This window comes from Bos taurus, chromosome 4 (genome assembly GCF_002263795.3).
Source record: "Bos taurus isolate L1 Dominette 01449 registration number 42190680 breed Hereford chromosome 4, ARS-UCD2.0, whole genome shotgun sequence".
Classification (NCBI taxonomy): domain Eukaryota; kingdom Metazoa; phylum Chordata; class Mammalia; order Artiodactyla; family Bovidae; genus Bos; species Bos taurus.
The window spans coordinates 30,928,124-30,945,526 of record NC_037331.1 but is presented as its reverse complement, the minus strand read 5'-3'; the positions used below and the strand labels follow the sequence as shown (position 1 = coordinate 30,945,526).

Genomic DNA, 17,403 nt, shown 5'->3' with positions numbered 1-17,403 from the left:
TGGATGCTAGAGTTTTAATGACACACCCTACCAAACCTAAAACAAAATACTGTCAGTGCCTCTGTCAAAGTGTCTTTACTTTGAGGTTTATACTGGTAAACCCATAGTTTGTCTTTTGCTTCATTTGCATTTCTGTGAAAACATTCCTGGGTTTATTTTTGTGGTGCCATTTAAATTGCATATTAAACTTTTCTAGGAGCTACATTCTACTTCTTTTCTTCAATCTAGAAAAGAAGAATACTTAAGCATATTATTGTCCTGTCTTTTCTAAAGAAGCTAGTGTTTTATACATTCACAATGGCTCATATAAAAGGCAAATAACATGTCAGTTATTTCCATCGCTATTAAGGCAGCTTCTGCTGTCAAATCATAAAGGAGTATTTTTCCTGGGCCTGTTCACCATGGTAGTGATAATGCCCTTGTAATAATGAGTAGTACCACAGACAAGAAAAAGGAAATTAAAAAGGCTGGAAATGTGACCTCCGTTTGAAAATTAAGCTCACTACCACCTTGACACAGGCAGGGGGCGGAGATTCTTTCTTGAAAGATCAAGAAGGCTTGAAGCCAAAACCATAGCAAGCGACAGATTTTTTAGGTAAAGCTTCAGTTCAGTTCAGTTGCTCAGTCGTGTCCCATCTGCAGCCCCATGGACTGCAGCACGCCAGCTTATGCGAATTCAAATAACAAAGCGTGGTGGTCTTTACTGAGCCACTGGGGCTGTTGGGAGGAGAAGTGTAAAGTGAAAATGTGTGAGTTAGACATTTTTGTAGGCTGCTTTGGGAGATCTCGGTAACCCTCACGGAAGGGTCTGTGAAGTCCAGTCCGTGTTGCACAGACTGCGCTGTGTTGTGGGTAGGCTGCCTCCTACCAGGAGCACCCAACGAGCTTTGGCACGACGTGGGTCTCTCATTAGGCTCTGGGACACCCAAGGACTACTGCAGCTTGCCCACCTGCTTTATAATGTCTCCATCTCATGTGTGTGTAAGCACGTGGCTCCGTTCTCATGCCCTCGGGCGCCCACGTGCACGTGTAAATCTAGCTGTGTCTGTCCTGTACTGAAGAGCATAGTGTGGGTGCCTTGATTTGGAAACGTCTGTACCTTGTGGCCACAGTTCTCTGTTTACTCACAATTCTTTCACCTCATGTAGTTTTCTGCCACGTGTACATAACGGAGCACTCATACGTCAGCGTGAAGGCCACTGTTTCCAGTACAGCCCAAGAGATCCTGAGGGTTGTGGCAGAAAAGATCCAACATGCGGAAGATGATCTGGCTCTGGTAGCCGTCACCTTCTCTGGCGGTAAGTTATATTCTGTCTTTGAATATTTAATCATTCACTGGCTTGCCTCCAAAGGGAGAGAGTTGACATTTTTATGGAATAAACGTGCAGTGCGTCCCTTCTGGGTCCGCAGCTGGGTGATCACCGTAACAATGAGAAGCCTTCTACCAGAGGTGTTTCCATGACAACAGTTGGGTACCATTGAATACTGAATTTCCTCCCCAAGAACCAGAGAGGCGTGCCAGTGTTTTGAAATGTATTATAAAGCTTTACATAGTTTGTACTCTAGATAAGCCTTCTGTTTTCATGTTTAAATTAACTTGGGAAATTGCTAAAGGATGAAATTACTTTTGGAAGCAAAAAGAAAGACAGCCTTGAACTAGTCATTTTACCCGCTGACAAGTTAATACTTAAAGACTCCCTATTGAAGGAGACAAACACTGTACAATAAGCCGAAAGCTCACGGGCAGTGTTCTTTCAGGTAGACATGGGGAGTGAGCTCTAGTTATAGTCTTCTGTTGGGCCTTACTTATCCTCTGAGAATGGTTTATTGTGTGTTTTGAATAAGATCACACAGATTACAAGCTGACCCTATTGATCTTGTGACCTGAACAGAACCCTGCGCTTCCACTGGAGCCTGTCAGATCTCTGGGTTGCTGGCCTCCCATTTTTGCCTTACGATCTTTATTTAATATCTCATTAACCCTGAGAAAAACACAAAGAAAGTAACTGAGCCTCAGTAGTTGAAAAATGGGAGGACAGCATAAACTAATCAACCATGTGTTGGGGGGAGGGGGAGCAGATGAAGGGCATTTCTGTTTGCCTTTTGTTATCACTCTAGAGTCAGGAGAAGATCAGAATGTACTTGATGTTAAAGCATTATGTGAGGGAACATTGTCTCTTCCGCTTTATTACTCAGAGGCAGATAAAATGGCCCTGCAAGCTAATCGTTTACATAGTCAAACAAATACAGCCCATCTCCCCAGTCCCAGTGCTTCTTTCCTTCCTCTCCCTGGGCGTCATGCCTCCTAGCAAAACATTCTCTAAAGGAAAAGAGCAAATGTTTCAGAAACATATGGACTTACATGAATTTTAAGGGAGTTCAGAGAGTAGTTGAATATCTAATAAAATATATTAGGAAATACTCCAGATAATATGATATTTGTATATTAATTTTAAGTGACCAAAGATATTAAATGATTCCAGACAATAGTGAGCTTCATCAAAATGAGCATTTACCTCTCAAGGCAGTACTGTTACAGAAAGTAGTGATTGGGTCCCCATGCAGACAAAAGGTGCTGGAGAAAGATGGACCCTGAGGGGGCCTGGTGGCACAGTGGGGGCCCACCCCCCTTGGCAGCTGACCCAGTGTCGGCCAGGGCCGCACATGAGTCTGGGAATTAATGAATGGCTCGTTTTACCCGCTATCTATTTGATGGCTGTGAAATACCATTTTTACACTTTATTAAATTAGATTCGTCTGGAGTTCTGATGTGCATATACTCATAGCTAATCATCACTAGTAACACGAGCTTATCTCTTGAATTACCTCACAGATTTGGAAATATGCCATCATTTTTCATCAGTTAGTAGTTTTGTCTGTTAAGAACCTTTCTGCCTGCAGTTTTATGTGCCCCAAACAATAATGTTCTTATGAAGGAAAAAAAAAAAAAGCCCACAGAACCTAGTGTATTCCTTGCTCTAGTTACATAATTTTTAATAAATAATGTTTTCAATGCTGTGTCAAAATGAAATGACAGTGAGATCTACTGTTATTTTCTCTTTCTCAAAAGAAAATGCACGTTGGCCATGTTGTTGGTTTCTCTGAAAGGACTAGTACTGTTGTTCTCACAGCTCTTTGTAGGCTTCTAGCTGTTTTGTGCCCAGGAGAAGTATGTGTATGTAGTAACAGAAACCTACCCAGTTCCTCAGAGCCTAAAATTCTATCACTTTTCCTTGTTTATGGCATAGTGACAAACGTGACAGTAAGAAAAATAATTCTTAGCAACTGGAAAAATGGCTGTCAGCAAACCATGCCATTTTATTTCATAGCAAATGCAGAATGGCTCTTATAAATTCATATCTAAGGTATTTATGAATATACAGAGGGTCGCAAGAAGCTGTAGCTTAAACAAGGAGGGAAGATATAGAAGAATGTCAGAGCCCAGCCATGTGGGACCATTTACAGCAGATGTCAAGAGCCTGACATGACAGTACTACTGATCTTTGCAGTGCTGGGTGGTAAAGAATGTATTTGAGTATCATTTTTGTCCTCTGTATCAAGCGGAAATGTTCAAAACAAAATCTGGCATTTGAGCTGATTATGTTATCTAGAAAAAGAGATGTGATGTATTGATTTTCCAACCCTGCTGGATAAATAAAGGGCTACCTTAGGGGACACTGATTGTGTTACAGTGGAATAAACTTGAATATCACTTTGGTCAGTTCCCCTCTGTGTTTTGCAGGTGAGAGGAGGACATTTTTCTTTGAGAAGCATATTGTGTTATGAGTCCAGCTATGGTAGAAAAATGGTCAAAGGATAGGAACAATAGGTAAATAAAATAGAAGAAGAATAGATGAAAAATATTCACTTTACTAGTTGCCAAGAAATATAAAATATATCAATAATCTATTTTTGATTTTAGCAAATCAATAAACTTATTCAAAGTAATGATGAGTATTGGTAGACATAAGAGTTGGAAAGCAGTTTGGCAGCTTGTATCAAAACCTTTACAGATATTCATTCCCTCTGACCTAGTAATTCTACTGCTGAGAATCTGTCTTAAGAAAAATCATCTATAAGGAGCCAAAGATTTATGCAGAAGGATGTTGACTTCAGCAATATGTATTATGGCTGCTATAATAATAGATCCCATTTATCAAATCCCTGTTATATGTCAGGCCCCTTGCTGGTATTTAGCACGTATCTCTCTATCTAATTTATATGACAAAAAAAATTGAAAACCATTAAATGTTCAACAATAGAGGAAAGATTAAATGATGGTATAATAGACTGTTATATAACCAATTACACATGGCATATATAAATAATTTTGACAAGAGGATAAGTACAATAAAATCAGAACATAAAACCACATAAGGAATTATTACAAGTATATATGTATCTATGATTATTAATGTATACATACGAATAGCTGTGATTGTATATACATGTGTGCACATACATATTTGCATAAATATGAGGACAGAGATATACCCAACTGTTAGCAGTATTATTGTTGTATGGTTACTTTCTTTTCTGTTTTTCTTGGCCCTGCCTCCTGGCACGTGCGATCTTAGTTCCCCAACCAGGGGTCGAATCTCTGCCATGCACCCTGCAGTGGGAGCAGAGTCTTAACCACTAGGCTGTCAGGGAAGTCTTCATGTGGTTACTTTACAGATAGATATGAAGTGAAGAGTGAGTTTTCCCTTTTTCCCCAAGCTGTTCTGTGTAAAAAAAATGACTAAATATTATAAGAATGAATCCTAAGAGGTTACCTCTTCGTGGATAATAAGCTTTGATTATCTGGTGTCATTGTATAGCGTATGCAGAACTGAATCACATCTACTTCACATCCCATTTACTTTTAAGTATTTTTCTTTGGCAGATTTCACTCTTTAGCAGTACTGTGAATGCATACTAGCTCGTCTTGTGTTTTTAATTATTCTTTTCTGTAAATAAAGAAAAGCATGAGCTTCAGCCAAACAACTTGGCCATCTCCAAATCCCTTGATGCCTCTGGTCGGATATATGTCTACCGGAAAGACCTGGCCGACACTTTGGTGAGTTACCCTTAGCCTTGTGCTTGAAGCACAGGGGCACAAATGTCAGGCTGAGAACATGTATTTGTGTGTTTTAAAATGAATGTTAGAAAAGTACATCAAGCTGTTTCCTTCTGTAGCCAACAGTACACTTGTCAAACAACAGTACATTTGCTAATCAGAGGCAGGCCTGTCTTTAGGAACTGAAAACCCTTCGCACTGTTTCTCTCTAAGCCTCTCTGGAACAAGGAATTTGAGAGATGGGACACTTTGTCCAACAGAATCTTAATTCCATTTCTTCTTTCCTGGTGGATATATGGAGATCAGGCTGAGGAATCCATCCTGTGTTCATTTAAAGGGAAAGAGGTTCTGTTCTTCTGTCCCCTGGGTGCCCTTTGAGCGTGCCATTCCCTTGAAGAGAAGGTACATGATCAGCATTCCCTGTGTAAGTGGGCAACATCAGATGCCACCGAAGAGTAAGCATATGAAGAAATGGAGAAACCCCCACTGTATGTTATTTTCAGTTTTAAGTTTAAGAACCTTTATACTTAACTAGATGATTTGTTGTTGTTCCTAAAAACCTCGGTCTTGTGGTTGCTTTCTGGATGGTAGAATCAGGCCTCAGAGCCATCACCCATAAAAAGTGGGCTCTACCAGATCATGATCGTATCATCCGGAGTCAGGGTCCTGGTCTGTGCCATGCAGTCATCACAGGAATGGCTCTTTCCAGCTAGGCTCCTTTTATGTGTATAATGGACGAGTCTGTATACCATGTAGGTTAACCAACACCGCTTATAATAAAAATATCTCATGTAAAATTATCTACAAGATCTCAAATTGCCATAATAACATTAGTCACCCCCCACCTCTCAAAGGAGGAGGAGCTAACGTGCAGGTTACTGTTACTGGGTCTCCCACTGTCCCGCCCTTCCACCCCCAGCCGCAAACAGACGTTTCCTGTGGCTCCCTCAATGTGAGTTCCCAGAGCTCTGCTGCTGCAGTCCAGGGCCTCGGAATAGCAGAGGGCAGGCCTGGGGCAGGTCTTGTGGGATAAATAAGTGCTGTGAGTTGAGCCAGATGCCACCCTGCATGTGAATGCTTCCCCCACCTAAAATTTCCCCATTGGAATCATAGTTCTGGTAATTTCAGCTCCAAAAGATCTCCGTTGAAACGGAGCATTGTAAGGGAAGGCTAGCAGGGGAAACCACTGATATCCCCTGTGCTTGGGCATGGGTCAGCCTTCTTGGAGAGCAGGAATCATAGCCCTGAATGATTGGAATAGAAAAATAGAAAGTGTTTCCTGGAGAGGGCGGTGGACTACCTTGAATAACCAGACGGCAGGGCCGGGGTAAGGACACATTTAGGGAGAAAGTAGGAGGGGTAAAAAGCCAAGTGACAATGTCCTTACAGCTCCAAATTCATAAGCAGACATCTGTGTTTCTTCCCACTTCGTGGCTCTGTGAATGTCTGCAGTGTAGCCTGACATCTGCGTGGTCCCCATCTAGCCAGACAGGGCCCTGGGACACCTGGGCTTTCCCCACCTCAGCGTCTGTACGTACATCATCCGTTCCGCCCTTACTGAGCTCCACCCTGTGCCCATGCCGGAGGTACAGGGCTAGTTTGTGCCTAGACCCACTCTGAAGGGAATTCTAGTCTGTGGAATAGCTCATGGAGGTCTTTTGTCATGTTTTCAATTAGGAAACCTTTTCATAAATATAAAAATTCAAAAATGCTAATAATTTATTTTGCAGTTCAAAAAATAAAGACTAATATTTGGATTCTGAAATATTCCTTTTACTCTTCTATGGCATTTATTTTTGAAAAGTCCTCTTCTTTTTTTTTTTTTCCCAAGACATTAACTGTTTTAACGTCATTAACTGTTCAAGTCAAATAAGAGAATTTATTACCTTAATTTAAAAATATCAGATGTTTTGAAAAGATGCCAAATTTTTAATAATTTAACAGTGATGGCAGATTTAAAATTGTGGTGGCATTTAATAATTTTATGTCAGATTTTAAAGAAATACTTTTATTACCAAACTCTTCATACCCATTTGTCTAGGGAAAGCAATTGATAATTTAAAATAATCATACACCATGGGGTATAAATGAATTAACTTTTATTTTTTATTTCCTGTTTAAATTTTTTTTTTTTTTTTTTTTGCTTTCCACGGGCATTTTAGTAAAATTTGTAAATGCATGTCTGGGATGAGACTTGTTAAACATATTTCCTGTAAAAGCCATGTCTGTCTTTATTGAAGTGCACTGTGACATTTCTTTTGTTTGTTTTTCTCCTAACCCTGCTGGCACATTAATTCTTACCAGAAACCAAAGTGACTTCAGGGCTTTTGCTTTCATTATGCTGTCTGCTGGGGCAGTGTTTTATAATCAGATTTGTGCACGTGTGTGTGTGTGTGTGTGTGCGTGTGTGTGTGTGTGTGTGCATGCTTGCCTGTGGGGAGGGAGGGACAGCTCAGTGAAGTATCATTGATCACATTCTGCAGCTTCTGAGGCTGTTTCCTGAATTGGCTGTAACTCACCGAAGGTGAACAGATCAGGGAAACTATTAAGTGCACTCAGACAAGATTATTTTTCTCACGCGGGCTTCTAGTGCCTTTCTGTGGCCAGCCAATTCAGTGCCAACCATCTGGGAATTTACTGAGGATTCTTTTGCTTCTGTCTGTCACTTTAGAATCCGTTTGCAGAAAATGAGGAATCACAGCAAAGGTCGATCAGGATTTTGGGAATGAACACTTGGGATCTTGCTCTGGAATTAATGAATTTTGATTGGAGCCTTTTCAGTTCAATTCACGAGGTAAGTAAGGGGGAAACGATCAAGTAAATGCTACTGCCACCTTAACTAGGAATTCTTCTTGAAGAATATTCATGTGTGATTAGGTTTTAAGACAATCCATTTTCTGGTTGATATAGTTATGCTTTGGGATACCATGGCCCACAAAGATACTTGGGGACTTTAAATATATTGAAAGACTGATCCAAACCTAGGATAATTAGAATACATGATCATGCTTTATTTGCACCTAATACAGTCGGATATTTGTGTAATGTATAAATATGCTGTATTTTTAATGTTTGAAAACATGTATTCATATATATATGTGTGTGTGTATATATATGTATATGAAGGTTGCATGGGGTTGAAGAGGTGTTTTATGTTTGATACCTTTGATACTGACATTTTAATTTTTCCGTGGCTTTACAGTACTTATATAAAAATCACATTTATATGTGTCCTACATGCACACACACACTTTCCTAAGAACATTCTATACATTTAGACTATGCTGCAGGACTTCAAGCACTCTCTCGGACATTTTGAGATATATTTCAAATTTTTATGTCCATCAACCTCTCCCTTGAGGACAGCTTAAGCGTTTATAAAACAGGAGATGAGGGGCAGAATGCTACTGACAATTGATGAATAAATGTAGCCAGTGGAAAGGCTCACAGGACTCAGTAGATGAAAAATGAGGTAGACTGTGTTGCATTTGCTTTGCCGGGTAGTGAAATGTTTCATTACAAAAAGGCCTTTCCTGCTGAAGAAGGAACTCGTGACTGATTAAGGGACCCCCAAGGTTCTCTTTCATTTTGGAGCATCTTTTAAACGTCCCCATATTTTCTCGTGGAAAACATTCCAATATAACAATCTAAATTTGAGCAAGTAGTGAACTCATTCAAGCTAAATGACTTGTGACTTTGGAAGTGTTGGTAGAGTGGGATGTGTCCCTGCTTGTGTGCTTATGCAGTGGGAGGGTGTGAATTTCTTGTGTAAAACACACACACACACACACAGAGCTTTCTGATTAGAAACAAATCTCTTCCATTGCTTACATATGATCAGTCTAGTCACTAGTTACTGTCAGTTTTGTACCTTATTCTAATCTTACTCTCTTTCTATGATTTGACAGTGTCTTATTTCAGTGGTTCTCAAAGAGTGGGTACCCAGACCAGCATCATCAGTATACCCAGGAATTTAGTAGAAATGCAGATTTTTGGCCAGATCACAGACCTGTTGACTCAGAACATTTAGGGGGGTGGGGCACAGCAGTCTGTGCTTTAACAGACCTCCAGGTGATTCAGATTGACACTGAAGTGTGAAAACCCTTGTCTAGAGAATCTACCTGTGAGGGTCTAATGTACATCTGAACAAATGATGTCATTTGTGCTTGAAGTTGCCTATAGAACAAGTTTGGGAAGTTCGGATTTGATTCAGCCTCTGATGTAAGAGTGTCTTAGGTTTTCATGAAAAGCATCATCTTTGCATTCTAAAAACGTAGATTTATGTAAGTCTTTTATGTGAACATCATTTCATGAGGCATTTCTGAAAGTCAACATGAATTGTCTTGAATTTAATATATTGTTATTTGTTATATCTAACATTATGACAGTGGCTATCTGAAATAGTTCTTAAAAACCTACTTGCAGTGCAGGAATAGAGACACTCACAGACTTGCGGACACAGTGAGGGAAGGAGGGGTGGTGGGAGTTGAGCGAGTAGCACTGAAACATATACATACCATGTGTAAAATAGCCAATGGGCAGTTGCTGCATAACACAGGAAGCTCAGCTCAGTGCTCTGTGACCACCTAGAGGGGTGGGATGGGGTTGGGGGATGGGAGGGAGGTTCAAGAGGGTGGGGACATATGTATACTTACGGCTGATTCACACTGTTGTATGGCAGAAACACAATACAACATCGTAAAGCAATTATCCTCCAATTAAAAATGAATTTTAAAAAATGGATTGTATTTTGTATTAACTTGACCCTGTGCTGTAACAGTAAATGCTGGCTTGAATACATTGTCTTTCAGCAAGAGCTGATCTACTTCACGTTCAGCAGACAGGGAAGCGGGGAGCACACGGCGAACCTGAGCCTGCTGCTCCAGAGATGCAATGAGGTCCAGCTCTGGGTGGCCACGGAGATTCTGCTCTGCAGCCCACTGGGCAAGCGAGTGCAGCTGGTGAAAAAATTCATCAAAATTGCCGCTCAGTGAGTGTCTAGTGGTAAAAAACGCAGTTCTGTTCCTCTCCTTTAGAGGAAATCTGTTTTTTCCCCGTAATGGGATGGGATAGGATGTGAAGAGATGGGATACAAAAGGGTAATAGTGAGTTAAGTGACCAAATGATTGGAAAGGTCTGTTCTGAATATTTCTGTCTTCACCTTTGAAATATTTATATCTTAAAGTAAATGTCACAATACCAGACCATAGCTCTCTGTGCCGAAGGAAAAAGCAGGCAGCGCACACGTGCCCCATTGTGCAGCTAAATTACACGGTGGCCAGGTGAGTTACAGTAGGTTAGGCACATGGGGGGAGATGATGAGAGGGGGCGAGAACTGTTGAAAGTCAGATGCGTTTCAAGGTTCTGCTCCTGGCTCCCTCATGCCCAGAGTATGAACTTTCATTGATTAAACTTACTTTTGTATATAGAATTCCTTCGCTGGGCTGTGTTAGCTTCCAGAGGACAGGGACCATTTCTACTCAAACATTGGACCTGGGGTACCTGGTACTGAAGTTGGTAAATAGCAGTGACTCAGTAGTTGGTTGGATGACATTTTAGTAACTTCCTGGGAGCTTCTGTTAAAATACCAGATTAATGTCCTGAGACCATGCTTGGGTGGTCTTTCCAACACAAACAGGCAACAGGAGTCCAGATCTTTCCCAGTTCCTCCTACCTTCCAGTCTTTCCATTTTTTTTTCCTCCTTTGTTTTTCAAAGTAGTTTTTATATCAAACAGTTTTTGGGTACATGTCAGTGTAATATATTTAGGAAATCTGTATTGATCACTCATTATGTTTGCACGTCTGTGTAGGGTATTATGGGGGAATCAGAATGCAGCTACACCCAATACCTGCCTTTGAGAACTTTGCGATCTGCTGGGCAGGGGAATACTTTCTATAACTCCAATGGCTCATTGCAAAATAGAACCCAAGGGTTCCCTACCATGAGATGAAGTTCTTTCAGGGTCTTTAGAGGACGGGAAGCTTCTATGCCAAGGGAATGGGAAAGGAGGATTAGAAAAACATTGGGAAGAAGTAGCATTTTGAATTCTAGATAAAAATTCAGGAGTACACTCTCCATGGAGTTCAAACTCACAAGAGAGAAGCAGAGAAGTTGATGGGAGGCAGAGAGCATGTGGTCTGGAAAAGGAACCTCATCCAGTTTGGCCTGAGTGGAAGGTATTTATGAGGAAGCTGTGGGAGACCAAGCTTAAAGGGAAGATGGGGCCAAACTGTAAAAGATATTGGATTTCAGGTTGAAGAGTTTGGACTGAATTGAAAGGCACCAGGATTCTTTATATACCTGAATCTTAGACTACTTTTATGAATGAATGCTCTTTTTTTTTTTTTTTTAATTCAGTCAGTACATTTTCTATAATACCTATGAACTTCCTAAAGATGAGGCTCTTTGTGGTCCAGAACATTCTTATAAAAGCCAACTACTTGGTGAAATGGGACACTAATATCCCAAGGAGTAAAATGACACCACATAGCTTAGTTCCCAGTCTAAGATCATAGCTGTCCTCAGGGAAATGAAGTATGTATGTTCACATCTTCTCCATATGGCCCTATGCTCTTGAATGATTTGCTGTGCTGGCCTCTATTCCTGGCCCATAGAACAGAATTCCAACAGAAACATAAAGTTAAATTCTTCATAATCACACTGGTACAGATAGCCCCAGGAAAACAGTTAATTTTCATGCTCATGCAGTGCCTTCCCTGCCTAAGGCATCCTATTCGCATATTCATGTTTCCTTCCTTCTTACCAATCCCATCCCCCACCTCTGTGGATTGAGTGGATTTTATTTCTTCAGACAAAGGAGTGTTTGCTAAACTGAATGTTTTAGTGTCAGTCTGTTCTTACCTTGGAATGAATGAACCTTGGCTAAAGAGGACTCCAGATGGGAGTGGTGACCGATATTTGTGCCGTATCAATTTGTCTTATAGAGAAGTAAGTCATCCGTATATTCATTTTTTTTTCTTTTTACATTCAGATATTTATTGTTTGTGGATTTTTAAAATTTTAAATATGACTGAAAAATCTGAACCAGGAAAATTGTTTATGGGGAGATAGAAGATAAAAAGATGAGAATTACATCTAAAGATTTTTTTGTAGCTAAATGATTTTTTAATATAAAAGCAGATAGTATACTGTTTATAGTGAATAATAATAAAATGATTTGCCCCCAGGGTCTTCTTTTCAACTCCAACAAATGCTATCTGAAAGTTTTGCTGTATACTGTGCATTTGAGTGTTGGACAGAGTATAAAAATGTCTAGTTGGAAATGACAGAGCCAGTGGGGCTCCCATCATGCACTACGGTGGGAGGAGGGGGAGAAAGGGAGAGTATCCAGCTGAGATGCTTCTGGCACAGGGATGGGGCTGTTCTCACCACAGGGCCCTCAGCAGAGGCGCCCAGCATCATCACATGAAGAGATGGAGCTGACTCGAGTCTGCCCTGGCTGGCCTGAGCTTGCCAGGGTGAGATGAGACAGGAGGGTGGAATGAGGGAACAAAGGGCAGAAGAAAGGCAGAATTGCAGTATTGATACCTTTAGGCTCCTTTATCTCTTAGAAACAGGTGGACTTTTCAACCATAGGCCAGGAAAGTGTCCTGTTTGTTTATTCATGGATAATACCAAGCAGGCTCCACCTGGGAGAACATTGGCAGAAACCAGATGAAGGGCCAGTTAGACTGAATATCAAGTCCTCGTGCCTATCAGGAAACCATAGGCAGAGTCCAAAGTTGGACAGAAAGACTGTGAAAGGGACAGACCGTGCCCCCTGCAGACCCAGCAGTGAGGGGCTTGCAGGGCTGTGTTCATCCGGTTGCTTTGGACAGCAGGTGTATAGGCTACGGTGCCTTCCCAGGTTCCCCTATCAAGGAGACTGAAACTTCCGAAATGCTCCCCGTGGGCGACCCCCACTGCCTTGCCGCCCAGGCGCAGCTGTCCTGGGCAGTGTCCAGTGCACAGAACTGGCTCCAGGAGCAGACGGGTTTAGGCGGGACCAGTCAGGGCACAGCCAGCTCTGTATATTACCACTTCAGAGCCCAGAATCGTTTCCTGGTCCTGAACTCAGGAACCCTGCTCCCGTACACACACCTGTGCGACTGGAAATTGGTATAGTTTTGGGAAACAGAAGTTATTAATATGTTCAAGAATCTTAAAGTCATGATTGCTTTGATCAATCATGTAATGACTTGAAGTATAACTTAATTTAAAAAATCAGACAGTAAAAAGTTTTATATGCAAAAGATATTTATTGTAGCGTTCTGTATTGAATTGTGTTGAATTGAAAATAATTTAAACATCAACAATAAGAGAATACATTTTTAAATTTATTTAAATATGTTTTTGATGAAGTGTTCTATAGCCGTTAATGATAACAGTCAAGAACCCATAATATATAAGAGTGTATACCTGAAAAAGCAGGATACAGAGATGTATATACACTGTTCCCAAATTCCATCTGAGCCATTGGTGGAGGTGTCATGGAAGAAATGACACCCGAGGACAGCTTAGTCAAATCACATTAGGTACTTTTTATTGCTGCTAAGCACTTTCATATTTCTTTCCTATGTAATTAGGATAATTTTTTAATTTTAAAAACTTGCCTCAGAGAAGCTGTTTTCTAATTCATCCCAGACTAAGGAGTGTTTGGGATGGCTGACCTGGAAGCCCATCCTCCCTCTGCTGGATCAAACCCCCTCAGCTGGCTTTGAAAATTAGTGGAGTTTCGACCAACTAAGTTGAAGGGCAAGATTGACATTCTACAGAGCAGATAACTTTCCAGAGTTATTGGAGCTTGACATGGTCTTGTTTTGCATTATATTCCTTTTTTCCTCAAATTAGAAATATGGGACAGTGTCCACATAATATATGCCATACTTTAAATATATAAGTATATGCATAATATAGTAGCTATTTTGTTGAGAGAAAAGGAAATAATGTCTAAATGTAATAGGAGGGGAGCTTAGACCTATGAGATAAGAGGACTTGTCAAAAAAAGAAAGGCAACATACAGATTAAAGAGACAAGACCCAGGAGCTATTATAATGAGTCTGGGATCTGTGAAGAAACAGGAACGTCAGAGCTTTCAGTTGAAATTGTAAATGCATCCAAAACAGATTTTTTAAAAGAAGGAATCTTGAAGTGTCCAGAGGGTACCAAGAGCACACATCTTTGGAGAAATGTCTGTTTAGGTCTTATGTCCACTTTTTGATTGGGTGGTTTGGTTTTCTGGTATTGAGCTGCTTGTATATTTTGGAAATTAATTCCTTGTCAGTTGCCTTGTTGCTGTTATTTTCTCCCATTCAGAAGGTTGTTTTTTCACCTTACAGTTTTCTTCATTGTACTAAAGCTTTGAAGTTTAATTAGGGCCCATTTGTTTATTTTTGTATTTATTTCCATTTCTGTAGGAGGTGAGTCATAGAGGATCTTCCTATGATTTATGTCAGAGAGTGTTTTGCCTATGTTTTCCTCTCGGAGTTTTTTAGTTTCTGCTCTGGTATTTTAAGTCTTTAATCCGCTTTCAGTTTATTTTTGCATATGGCATTAGTAGTGTTCTGATTTCATTCTTTTACACATAGTTGACCAGTTTTCCCAGCACCACTTGTTGAAGACACTGTCTTTTTGCCATTATATATATTTTTTCCCTTTTGTCAAAGATAAAGTTCCTATAGGTGTGTGGATTTATCTCTGGGCTTTACATCTTGTTCCATTGGTCTAGATTTGGTTTTGTGCTAGTACCATACTTCTTGATGACTGTAGCTGTATAGTATAGTCTGAAATCAGGAAGGTTGATTTCTCCAGTTCCATTCTTCTTTCTCAAGATTGCTTTGGCTAACCCTCTTACACTATTGGTGGGAATGCAAACTGATACAACCACTATGGATAACAGTATGGAGATTCCCTAAAAAACTAAGAATAAAACTACCATGCATGCTTAGTCACTCATTCATGTCCGACTCTTGCCACCCCATAAACTGTAGCCCACCAGGCTCCTCTGTCCATGGGATTCTCCAGGCAAGAATACGGGAATGGGTTGTCATTTCCTTCTCCAGGGGATCTTCCCAACCCAGGAATCAAACCCGCATTTCCTGCACTGCAGGCAGACTCTTCACTGGCTGAGCTATGAGGGCAGCCCTAAATGATCCAGCAATCCCACTACTGGACATATACCCTGAGGAAACCAGAATTGAAAAAGATACATGTACCCTGATGTTTATTGCAGCACTAGTTACAGTATCTAGGACATGGAAGCAACCTAGGTGTCCATCAGCAGACGAATGGAAAAGGAAGTTGTGGTACATATATACAGTGGGATATTATGCAGCTATGCAAAGGACCACATTTGCGTCAGTTCTACTGAGATGGATGAACCTGGAGCCTATTATACAGAGTGAAGTAAGTCAGAAAGAGAAAGACATATTGTACATTAATGCATGTATATGAAATCTAGAAAGATAGTACTGATGCTCCTACGTGCAGAGCATCAAAGGAGACACAGACATAAAGAACAGACTTTTGGACACAGTGGAAGAAGGAGAGGGTGAGATGATTTGAGAGATTAGCACTGAAACATATACTTTACCGTATAGAATAGACAGCCAGTAGGAGTTTGGTGTGTGGTGCAGGGCACCCAAAGCCAGTGCTCTGCGACAGCCTTGAGGGGTAGGGTGAGGAGGGACGTGGCGGGGTGCGGGGGATTCAGGAGGGAGGGGACACATGTGTGCCTGTGGCCCATTCATGTTGATGTATGGCAGAGGCCATTGCAATGTTGTAATTACCCTCCAATTAAATTAATTAAGTTTTTTAAAAAGCACAGGTCTTTTCCTAAAGGCAATGATGAGCGGAAGTATTTGAATTTGTTTTTGTGCAGCAGGTACCACTCCTCTCCCAGGGGCACATGGGTCATGGAGCAGAGTTCAGCCCCTCCCTAGAGGCTGAACCCTGTGGCCTAGGAGAGTCTTGGCAGCTTTATCTTTTGTGCTCATCTGGCAAAAGGATGTTGCCTAACAGTGCCTCCTGCTTTCTTTAATCCACAGCTGCAAAGCCCAGAGAAACCTGAACTCCTTCTTTGCTATCGTGATGGGTCTCAACACTGCTTCTGTGAGCCGGCTATCTCAGACCTGGGAGGTGAGCCTTGGGGGTCCATGGCAGGGATGGAGTGGGTGGGAGAGGACAAATAACACTGAATGGGAAATGTTCCACCGAAAAGTCCTTATTTAAAGTAAATTGATTTAAATGGTTTAAATGAGAGAAGTACCACTAGAAACAAATGTTATAAATTAGTGTCTCAAGTCCTTAGGAACTGTTTTTCTCCTTAAACTTTTTATATTGTATTGGGGTACAGCTGATTAACAATGCTGTGATAGTTTCAGGTGAGCAGTGAAGGGACTCAGTTATACATATCCATGTATCCATTCTCCCCCAAACTCCCCTCCCATCCAGGCTGCCCCAACTGAGCAGAGTTCTATGTGCTATACATTATTGGTTATCCATTTTAGCTTATGGTTGGTTGTGGGGGATAGTTTGGGAGTTTGAGATAGGCATGTACACACTGCTATATTTAAAAGGTGTTAGGAAATATTTTGATCAAGTGGTCTTCAAAATGGTTCTATAATATATATGAAAGAAACAAAAATTGAAAAATGCCTCCTAACTTGAATTAGTTTTCTGTTTTTCTCCGTGATGGCATGGTTACAGTTTCATGTTGGTCCTTTCAAAAGCTCCGTTTGTCCAGAGGCAGATTTGCTGAGATGCTTATGAATTTAAGCTACCAGGCCTCTCATTTGCAATATTCCTGGCAGTATGTTCACGTGGATGGCAGATATCTTTGCAAAATTTACAAAAGTAGTTTTATATTCTTTTTTTTTATTAAAAAAGAGGGCCCACAAAATGTTATATGTTCCAGGTCTCCCAAATCCTGGTTCTGCCTGTCACTGTTGTATGATCAAGGCCATTGGGTTCTCAGAGAGAGACGCCCACTTGAGCTGATGACTTCAGTGTTTCTAGGCCTGGAAAATGATCACACTGGCCTAAGTAGTCAATAGAGGAAAAGTTGGTTTCAGGAACTAGAAGAGAGGTCAGCAGTCATTTGGGGTAAAGGGCCAGATGGTGAATTTTTTTTTTGGCATGTTGTTTCCATTGGCATGACTCAAGTCTCCTATTGAAGTGCAAGCCCTGTTTAGTCTGTAAATGATGAGCATGGCCATGCTCCAATAAAACTTTATTTACAAAAGCATGGGGTCATATTTGGCCCATGGCTGACCCCTTGAGTAGATCAGTTTGGCCCTAGATGCGTTGAGTTTGACGCGCAACTGAGACATTTTTGTGGGATAT

The 17,403-nt window shown here is 40.9% G+C and overlaps 1 protein-coding gene across 3 annotated transcripts in view; it reads left to right on the top strand.

Moving 5' to 3' along the window:
• RAPGEF5 (Rap guanine nucleotide exchange factor 5) overlaps positions 1 to 17,403 on the top strand; it is a 235,203-nt gene that overhangs the window by 197,778 nt on the left and 20,022 nt on the right. For all 3 annotated transcript variants that reach the window (XM_010804110.4, XM_005205289.5, XM_059885819.1), the window contains 5 exons: positions 1,149 to 1,298; positions 4,962 to 5,059; positions 7,731 to 7,853; positions 9,871 to 10,049; positions 16,107 to 16,197. In XM_010804110.4, the coding sequence (XP_010802412.2) occupies positions 1,149 to 1,298; positions 4,962 to 5,059; positions 7,731 to 7,853; positions 9,871 to 10,049; positions 16,107 to 16,197 (641 nt within the window). The remainder of the gene's footprint in view (positions 1 to 1,148; positions 1,299 to 4,961; positions 5,060 to 7,730; positions 7,854 to 9,870; positions 10,050 to 16,106; positions 16,198 to 17,403) is intronic.